Source organism: Pristiophorus japonicus, chromosome 9, assembly GCF_044704955.1.
Source record: "Pristiophorus japonicus isolate sPriJap1 chromosome 9, sPriJap1.hap1, whole genome shotgun sequence".
NCBI classification, from domain to species: Eukaryota; Metazoa; Chordata; class Chondrichthyes; family Pristiophoridae; genus Pristiophorus; species Pristiophorus japonicus.
In genome coordinates, this window is record NC_091985.1 from 115,872,450 (window position 1) to 115,883,255 (window position 10,806).

Consider the following 10,806-nt stretch of genomic DNA (forward strand, 5'->3'; position numbering starts at 1 on the left):
GGTCAACTCTACCCATGGATCATTCACGGTGCATTAATTACTTCCTAAATTTGTATGCCTGTGAAGTACTGCTTCACCATCTAAAAGGTCGATATTGTACTTATCTTGATATGAATCACACAAACATGTCATGGAAGGGCATTCTCCTGTCTTCCATTGAAAGTGAAACAAATTAATTTTGCATTATAGGTATTTAGATCAGATGCATTAGCAAATTCACATTCAGGGTAAATAGCTAAACACAAAAAACCATTACACCTTGTGAGTTTATTATTCCTGCTGTAAATGCTACATTTCTGAGCATCTGTTCAGCCAGCCAAGTGTTTCCCATTATCTGGTTATAGTGCTTGCACAACACAATTAGCTTTGGCATGAAGTATAACCACGTGTCAAACAGTACCCAGAATTATTTTTTAACTCTCACCACTTCTGATACACAATCTGCTCTTTTACAAAGGCAATACTGCACGCCAAACCAATACTTTATAGTTCTCACTCGAGACTCATTATCAGGAGTGCACTGCCATGCTGGCCAGCTGTCTGAGTGTCTGGTGGGCTCTGAATGTTATCCTAGTCAGACAGGGCAGGTGTACTCCAGATACACGATGTGGAGGACACCCTTGTTGGGATGGGAAGGGGTGCAGACATGTTGACTAGCTGCAGGCAGTGAGGCTGCGAATACAGACCACACTTCAAACGATTTTACCCTAATGCAGCCTGCAGCAGCACGGGGCTAACTTCCATGGCAGCAAAACCACATCCGCTCAAGTGGGATGGACTAACGGACTACAATCGGGGGGGAAACCCAAAAGCTCGGGGTCAGGTGCGTGTGTGGGGATATTACAGCAGTGCCCAGGGGACAATAAACCAGATCTGGTTCAGTTGGGTGCTTGCCGCTTTTCTGGATGTTATGAGGCACATTTTGTCAGCAGGACTGGATCTTTGAACACGATCAGAAACTATGAAAGATGGTTCCCTTCCACCACAGCCTCTCCACACTCTGCGTGGACACCAGGTTCCACCTCTGCAGGGGTGTGGTATGTCCTTTCTTTTAATTTATTTCAGGTCGAGTCCACATGCTGCTTCACAAATAGAACCCAACTGCTGTCAGATGTTGCTTGCTCCAAGCCCTTCACAAGCTATTTTGCTGTATTTGTATTTACTGGGCAGGGAAAACAAAGATTGTCACTAAATTGATGTGGCTACATCTTTGCTGGTTGGATAGGTTTCCAGGGTTGCTATTGGTCATATGACTCTGGAACAGATGGTTTCGTCAGAGAAAACATTTAGAACACAACAACAGAAGAAATAGGAGCAGGAGTAGGGCATACGGCCCCTCGAGCCTGCTCTGCTATTCAATAAGATCATGGCTGATCATCGACCTCAACTCCAATTTCCTATCCATCTCCATATCCCTTGATTCCCCTAGACTCCAAAAATCTAGATCTCAGCCTTAAATATATTCAGAGACTCAGCATCCACAGCCCTCTGGGGCAAAGAATTCCAAAGATTCACAACCCGATGAGTGAAGAAATCCCTCCTCATCTCTGTCCTAAATGGCCTACCCCTCATCATGAGATGACGTCTCCTAGTTCTAGACACTCCAGTCAGGGGAAACAACCTCTCAGCATCTACCCTGTCAATCCCCTTCATAATATTGTATGTTTCAATGAGATTACCTCTCATTCTTCTAAATTCCAGAGTATAGGCCCATTCTACACAATCCATCATAAGACAGCCCTCTCATCCCAGTAATCAATCTAGTGAACCTCCATTGTACTGCCTCCAAGGCAAGTATATACTTCCTTCGATAAGGAAACCAAAACTGTGCACAGTACTCAAGGTGTGGTCCCACCAAGGCCCTGTACAATTGTAGCAAGACTTCTTTATTCTTATACTCCAACCCCCTTGTAATAAAGGACAACATTCCATTTGCCTTTCTTATTGCTTGCTGTACCTGCATGCTAGTTTTGTGCTTCTTGCACAAGGACACCCAAATCTCTCTGTGAACACCAACATTTAAAAGACATTCTGTTTTTCTATTCTTTCTATTAGTGAATAATCTCACATTTCCCTACATTATACTCCATCTGCTACCTTACTGCCCACTCACTTAGTCTATCTATATCCCTTTGCAGATGTTTTGTGTTCTCCTCACAGCTTACTGTCCCACCTAGCTTTGTACCGTCAACAAACTTGGATACACGACACATGGTCCCCTCCTCGAAGTCATTAATATAGATTGCAAATAGCTGAGGCCACAGCACTGATCTTTGCGGCACCCGTCTGCCAACCTGAAAAAGACCCGTTTATCCCTACTCTTTATTTTCTGTCCGTTAACCAATCCTTTATCCATGCTAATACATTACTTCCAATCCCATGAGCCCTTATCTTGTGCAATAATCTTTTATGTGACACCTTATCAAATGCCTTTTGGAAATCCAAATATACTACATCCACTAGTTCCCCTTTATTTACCCTGCTAGTTACATCCTCAAAAAACTAATAAATTTGCCAAACACGATTTCTCTTTCATAAAACCATGTTGACTCTGCTTAATCATGTTATAATTATCTAAGTGCCCTGATACCACTTCCTTAACAATGGATTCCAACATTTTCCCAATGACTGATGTCAGGCTAACTAGCCTGCAGTTCCCTGCTTTCTCTCTCCCTTGAATACAGTGTTACATTTGCTACCTTTCAATCTGCTGGGACCATTCTAGAATCTAGGGAATTTTGAGAGACCAAAATCTTTCAGAACTCTAGGATGTAAGCTTTTAGTCCCATTAGTTTCTCTAAATGGGACTAATTGTAAAGCAGCACAGCAGGATTTACGGGTCTATCATCAATAAGCTGGAATAGCCTTCAATACCTTTATATGCCAGGACTACAAGCTCCCTCCGAGGGTTGGGATATGGAAGAGGCAGTAGACATCTCTCCATACACAAAAGGTGGCCCAGATTAGGGTATTGGAATGGACTGGATAGACAGCATTGCTGATCACAAAGACAACGTACAATGGAATGAAGTTCTTGGTCCACTGCTACCCAGGGCAAGCATCTGAACTTGTGCTGCAGAGAAAGACTAGTGGTAGTTTTGCTGGTTGAGTTTTTTTTTAACGCCATCTCTGGCTTTTTTGCCTTTCCAGATAAATAGGTGATCCGTTTATCTAATTCAGTAAAAGCGGCCCCCCGACCTGCATGAAAAAAAAACATCGACAGCAGGTGGATATATGGAAGAAAGCTAGTCACTGCAGGGAGTGGCGCGAGCTGACCCAGGAGTGCGACTGGACTGTATGGCACTGGAGTCCAGGCAGCCCACTGGAGCGGCGTCCGAGCCCAGCTTTGGGGGGGGGGGGGGCAAAAAAATTGGCCCTAGCGAGGAGATTGGGACAGCTGTCCCCAACGGCCTTGAATATTCCTGGGAAGTTGCTCTGGTGGAGCTTTTGGTGCCTACGGGCCTAATAGTAACCCCCACTGGTACCAGTGCACCATTAATGCTTATTGGCATGGCTTCAGTTTTCAGGCAGTTCATTTCATATCTCCAAAAATTTCTAAATCTTTGGTGTTTTGGGTGTTTGAGGCAAAAGGATGAGATAGAGGAGACTGAAACTTTGTGCATGGCTTTTTAAATATTTTGCACGGTGAAAATTTCTTGTGAGTAGCTCTATGATCAGCACAGAGTGAGGGGAGCAGAGAGTGCGAACCCTGCCATAAATCCTTAATATCTCTCATACGCTGCAGCCTACACAATTCATTGCTGAATATTACATCCTCCCTGCATACAATCTTTTGGGATGATGGCATTGCGTACATTAAAACTCACACCAAGGTTACTGTTGATAAAGAGCAAGAGTTATTATAATTTTTACAATAAAAATGAAATGTTTTCTAGAGGACTGAATTATGAGGAGGTATAGCCTGAAATTTAATAAAATGATGACGACGGGGGGTGAGGGGTGAGGGGGAATTAATTTTGCAAAGAGCAGTAATAAGAATATCTTTAATGCTGGTAAATCTCCAACGCAGAATGGCTTCCAGCCGAGGACAGCAGACTAATGACAGCACTGTCAATTTTAAATGGTTACTCATAATCTGATTTTCTTTGCCAAGACACTCATTAATTTGTTTTTCCAATTAAAAACTCCTCCATTTCACGAAAACAAAAGCAAAATACCACGAATGTTGAAAATCTGAAATAAAGACAAGGTTCCCCTTATCTTCACCATCCATCCCAGAGAGCCTCCATATTCAACGGATCATCCTCCACCATTTGTGCCACCTCTAGCGCGATGTCACCACCAAACACATCTCTCAATTGAAACATATAGACATCTACAGGCTCTGGCTGTGAGTAATTAGCAAATGAAGATTATGATTGGGGGAGTGGGGTGAGGGCAGAGGGAGGTAAGCCACCCAGATATTCCAAAATTGAGGTACCACCTTCCATTACAGTCATGCCTGTCAATAAAAAGCTGAACTGTTCCAGGAAGATAGGCACCTAATAAAAGTACAGGTTGAACCTCTCTTAGCTGGCACCTTCGGGACCTGGCCTGTGCCGAATAAGAGGATTTGCCGGATGATGGGAGGTCATGCCGACCCGAGTGTTGTCAACAGTACCCGGTAAGTTTTTAATGTAAGGTTCATTTTGGGCGGAGATACCAACTATCGAAGCAACGGGGTCAGTGTGTACCTGTGGGAAACATCAGTGAAGTGTCGCCATGGGCTGCAGGTCAGCTGAGAAAGATCGGCAGTGTTTACAACGGAGGATAAATCCTTCCAATTGATGTAAAGTCCAATGTGTGATCTTGATAGTTTGTTTTAGATGAGCGATCTTCATTGTTTTAAGCATTAGTTCAGAAAGCCTGCAATACTTCAGCCGTCTTTGTCCTCTCAACTACAAAACGTGCCTAATCGTCAATATCAGTTTTTAATTTTTTTTTTTATTTGTTTAAAAACTGATAGTCGATTAAGCACGTTTTGAAATTCTATTTCTTCTACCAATTTATGTGCACCACATCATTGAACTTATTAGCATATTTTTTTATCAGTCTTCCAATTCCCTTTTCTTTTACTGTAAGCATTACATGTGGAAATACTGTGTGATATGAGCATGGTCACTTGAAGGGTTTTGGTGCAATCTACACATATTGCAGATATATTTTTCGGTGATTGACCAATGAATATTGCAGTTGCTGTGCTATTTTGCTAACATTGTGCAAAAACTTTACCACAAGGAAGAAATAACCTTCAATTTATAAATGCCCAATCTACCAACCTATACAGTATCTATAAAACACACCATCAAAACCTGTCCACTTACAATTTTTCCTACAGATATATTAAGTTTGCAAAAATATGTAAAAGCTTTGCAAAGTGCATATCAGGCAATTTCACAGTTGAAAAGTTAGTGTCTTTAAAAGGAAAACTGAAATGAGTTGCGATTGTTTTATAGATGAAAAAGTGATCTGTGTTCGTCAGCTTCACTTACTCATTCAGACAGCCAATTAAAACCAACTGGCTCCTCCAGCTGGCTGAGCAGTGGCACTACATTGTAAAGGCACCAAAACATGTTTTGTGTTACAAAGGAAAGAAAGGAAAGTTGAACTGTTACTGGGCAATGTGTATTCAGTGGATATTTGTGGGCTACAGATATCTCATCTGTTGAAAGCTGCCCTGCTTGTCTGTACAGTGCAGGCTCTCACTTTCGCAAGATGTGCCCGGGCCTCCGACAGAACTTATACCATTTACAAATACCCAATACACAGATCCCCTGATGCATCGCTCACTGCAGCAAGCTTTTACATGGCCTGAAGAGTAGGGTTATAAAAAGGTTACTGTATTTATGTCACTTGCACTCTGCCACTTCAATTTCTGCAAATTTCCTACTCACCCATATATTCCCAGATGTGTAGTGTGTTAATTGCTGAATCTCATGCAGGTCTCCCTTTATAATACAGCACACTGCACTTAGTAATAACCAGTCTCCATCTTTAAATACCAAAGGTTTAATCTCCTCCAATATGTACACATTCCACAGATTTAGGTTCCAACTACTTAAGTGGCACTTGAATCAAAGCAGCAGACTGATCACAAACATAAGAACATAAGAAATAGGAATAGAGCCTGCTCTGCCATTCAATAAGATCATGGTTGATCTGATCATGGACTCAGCTCCACTTCACTGCCCGCTCCCCATAACCCCTTATCGTTTAAGAAACTGTCTGTTTGTGTCTTAAATTTATTCAATGTTCCAGCTTCCACAGCTCTCTGTGGCAGCGAATTCTACAAATTTACAACCCTCAGAAAAAAATTTTCCTCATCTCATTTTTAAATGGGCGGCCCCTTATTCTAAGATCATGCCCTCGAGTTCTAGTCTCCGCCATCAGTGGAAACATCCTTTCTGCATCCACCTTGCAAAGCTCCCTCATAATCATATACGTTTTGACAAGATCACCTCTCATTCTTCTGAATTCCAATGAGTAGAGGCCCAAACTACTCAACCTTTCCTCATAAGTCAACCCACTCATCTCTGGAATCAACCTAGTGAACCTTCTCTGAACTGCCTCCAAAGCAAGTATATCCTTTTATAAATATGGAAACCAAAACTGCACACAGTATTCCAGGTGTGGCCTCACCAATACCCTGTATAGCTGTAGCAAGACTTTCTTGCTTTTATACTCCATCCCCTTTGCAATAAAGACCAAGATTCCATTGGCCTTCCTGATCACTTGCTGTACCTGCATACTATTCTTTTGTGTTTCATGCACAAGTACCCCTAAGTCCCGCTATACTGCAGCACTTTGCAATCTTTCTCCATTTAAATAATAACTTGCTCTTTAATTTTTTTCTGCCAAAGTGCATGACCTCACACTTTCCAACATTATACTCCATCTGCCAAATTTTTGCCCACTTACTTAGCCTGTCCATGTCCTTTTGCAGATTTTTTTGTGTCCTCCTCACACATTGCTTTTCCTCCCGTCTTTGTATTGTCAGCAAACTTGGCTACGTTACACTCAGTCTCTTCTTCCAAGTCGTTAATATAGATTGTAAATAATTGGGGTCCCAGCACTGATCCCTGTGGCACCCCACTAGTTACTGGTTGCCAACCAGAGAATGAACCATTTATCCCAACTCTCTGTTTTCTGTTAGTTAGCCAATCCTCTATCCATGCTAATATATTACCCCCAACCTCGTGAACTTTTATCTTGTGCAGTAACCTTTTATGTGGCACCTTGTCAAATGCCTTCTGGAAGTCCAAATACACCACATCCACTGGTTCACCTTTATCTACCCTGTTTGTTACATCCTCAAAGGATTCCAGCAAATTTGTCAAACATGACTTCCCCTTCATAAATCCATGCCGTCTCTGCCTGACCGAATTTTGCTTTTCCAAATGTCCTGCTACTGCTTCTTTAATAATGGACTCCAACATTTTCCCAACCACAGATGTTAGAATAACTGGTCTACATGAATCAGATCTCTGAAAGATTGCCCTATCATAGCTCAGAACAGTAGCTGAATATACTGGGTTGGTGTCGAGAACAGAAACCCGGCAGACGTACCTTTTTAACATTTAGAGCTGATACCCGATTCCTTTTTCAAAAGAGTTTACAGGATTTGATTACTCAACCAAGATGGGGTTAGTATCCATGAAACCAGCAAGCAAGTGATCAAAATCGGAATCAAAAGTGTGTTAACTTTGGCTTCACTGACAAGGCTGTCACTCCATAGATAATCAGATAATCCACCTTCGCCTCAAACTGTACTTACATGCAATCGGTATTTGAGTTCCTTGACCTCGGCACTATCCTGCGAAGTGTCTTCTTTCTCAGCTGTGTTGGCCAGGATATCGACTGCGCTTTCAGTTTCCTGCAGCCACCTAAGACACTGCTCCAGCTCCTGCAGCAAGTTCTGTAGCTGCTTCAGCTCGCTCTCCAGATATCCAACTCTCTCACTGGCTCTGAGGGAAGCAATGAAGACAGCAGAGATTGAGGCCAGGAGCCCACAACATAGAAAATCAGGACGAATGGGCACGACAGACCACAGAACATGGGTTATAAAGGTGGGAAGGAATAAAAATTCAAATCTTCACAAGGAATTTGAAAGTTTAATTATTCACAGATTCAAGCAGTACCATTGATTTGTGACAGAAACTCACATTAAAGCCTGATTTCTCCATATTAAATCAGAATAAAATACTAGTTTTCAATGCTGACATGGGGTTAGCCTGTCCTGTTAAATCACAGGTCACTTGATCTTGCCACCATGTTCACCTCTCTGCCAGCTCCCATTCAAGCCTACGCACTGTCACTCTTTGTTCTTGACATATTCAGTCCCACCATTTCGACTTGAGCTGTCCCATGAAATTCTGTATAGCAGTTTTCTCCTAACATGGTACTGCACGCAGGTCGCATTGCCTCATTACTTCAGTTTTGGTTCTGCTAGACGAAGCACAAGATCACCCTCACTCATCGCACCTTCCCATTACCAGAGGGATTGTCCCTCCCTTTTTGAGCATTTTCTCACAGCTTAGAACTGGTTAAATGCAGGGAATTAGAGAATGATAATTTGAAAGGATTTGGTGCATTGAGGTTTCTAAAATATAACAGCACAGCACAGCAGTTAATAAAAAAGCTGGATAAGTAAATGCTACAACAGATTCGTGGGTTACTCAGCAAGCAGACTGTGTAGAGAATGAATGGTGATGGAGACAGAGGATGCAACAGAATGAGCAGAGCACAGTTCATTCGATGGGCTGTTTGTTTCACTTTTTCATTCTTTTATTTCTTCACATGAAACATAATAATTACTGGTCTAAACATGTTGCTGCTTTGAGTCAAGCCAACTATAATTATCATGGAAAAGCAGTCAAAAAGTGATAGATGAAGGAAGTGCCCAAACCTTCCATCTGTTTATTCGGACCATTAGTGCTGCTCTTTTATAAACCGAAAATGCTCATTAAAACCTCTGATTGGTAAGTAACTCCCTCCACCCTGCAAAATACTCCCATGCTCCAATACAGCAGCGAGTGCTGACTGAGGTCCAGTCTCACCTCTCTCCAGTCCCAAAGTGCTTTACAGCCAAGGAAATAGTTCATGGAAGTGTGGTCACTGTTGTAATGTAGCAAATGCAGCAGTCAATTTACGCACACAGCAAGCTCCCACAAACAGCAATGTGATAATGACCAGATCATGTTTTAATGATGTTGGTTGTGGATTAAATATTAGCCAGGATACTAGGGAGAACTCACTACTCTTCCATGAAATAGTCCCATTTATTAGGAATAAAGGACATTATTGAACCAGTTAGGTTTTTACAACAATTTGGCAGTTTCATGGTCACTTTTACTGACACCAGCTATTTAGTTCCAGAATTTGTTTTTTTAATTAATTCAAATTCTCGAAGAGTCATCATGGGATTTGAACTCGATCGCTGGATTACTAGTCCAGGCTTCTAAATTACTAGTGCCAGTAACATAACCACGACACTACCGTACCCTTCTCTAATGCAACGCGCCATAGAATGATGAGGTGGGTTCATTCCCACAGTTCCACATATAGTAAATCCTCAGTTTTAGCTGCATCACAGAGCGCTTAAAAGAAGACCAGGACAGAAGAAACAGCTGCAGTATTCTGGTCCGATAATCAACAGCTAGTAACACAGCTGGCCAGGAATACAGCAGCATGAACAAGGACCAGGAGCAAGCTACCAACCTGCTCTCTCAGCCAAGCAACAGAGCGCAACACAAGACAACCTGATAGTGAGGGAGAGATGGCAACCAGGTACAGGTGGAATATCTGAATGACACACACAGACTATATACAAGATACTCTTTATTCTAAAGTTTTCAGTTGGTCCAGATCTATGGAATCCTTTCTTCTCACCTTAGATTAATATTATTCCAGGACATATTGATGCTGTCTGTAACCTCTTTCACCTTCCGAGTATCATCAGCTGCATAATCACGAAGTAGTTTATTGGACAGGTCATTAAATGCAGCCACTGTAAATTGCCCTTTGCGTAACTCTTGTAGGAAGTGCTGAAAAACAAGTAGTACTACACACTGAGATATATATATATTGTATCCTAAGCACAAACACACTTACAATTATGCCTAGATTATCCTCCCTGCACCGCTTCATCCCTTTCAGATATATGCAGCATTTTCAATTGGAATTCCCAACTATTTCCGGATACTTAAAAAGGGAAACACCATTTAAAAACAAGAGCAATGGCCACTTATTTGCAGTCCTGAAGTCAGTCACATGTGATAATATGGTTCCCTGAGCACTTGTCCCCAACAGTAACTCACCCAATCATCACTCTGCATGCGTCAACCTAGAAAGGTACTTTTTTTTTGGGGGGGGGGGGGGAAAAAGAGAGGAAGGGGGAGATTTCATCTGTGCACTAAAATATAACAAAGTTGTTAACCACTTTATATAGAAGCATGTTTGCAATTTCATTACACAGGGCTAAGGCAGGAACCAAATTGTGACCAGCTTTGGTGCTACATTCAACTCTTCATTTACACTGACGTCAGTTAGAGTCGCTGTTCAGTCCAACAGTATTTCCCAAAGGATGGCCTGCCTTTCACTGCTGAGTTTACAGTTCAAAGTACCATGGATGTACAGGGTCGTTGATTAAACCATCAATCATTATACTCTAGTCATTACTCGTGATTCAGAAGGTACGGGAGAACTGTCAGGGAGGTCAGCACACGGACTTGTAGGGAGGCCAGAAGTACAGCTTCGGGGACAGTTATCTGGTGCTTTTGATAACTGAAAAGCACAGAGAAAAAATAG

The 10,806-nt window shown here is 42.0% G+C and overlaps 1 protein-coding gene across 3 annotated transcripts in view; it reads right to left on the reverse strand.

Moving 5' to 3' along the window:
- LOC139273181 (utrophin-like) overlaps window positions 1-10,806 on the reverse strand; it is a 476,555-nt gene that overhangs the window by 350,729 nt on the left and 115,020 nt on the right. For all 3 annotated transcript variants that reach the window (XM_070889721.1, XM_070889722.1, XM_070889723.1), the window contains 2 exons: window positions 9,889-10,043; window positions 7,775-7,964 (listed from right to left, as the gene is read on the reverse strand). In XM_070889721.1, coding sequence (XP_070745822.1) covers window positions 7,775-7,964; window positions 9,889-10,043 — 345 coding nt within the window. The remainder of the gene's footprint in view (window positions 1-7,774; window positions 7,965-9,888; window positions 10,044-10,806) is intronic.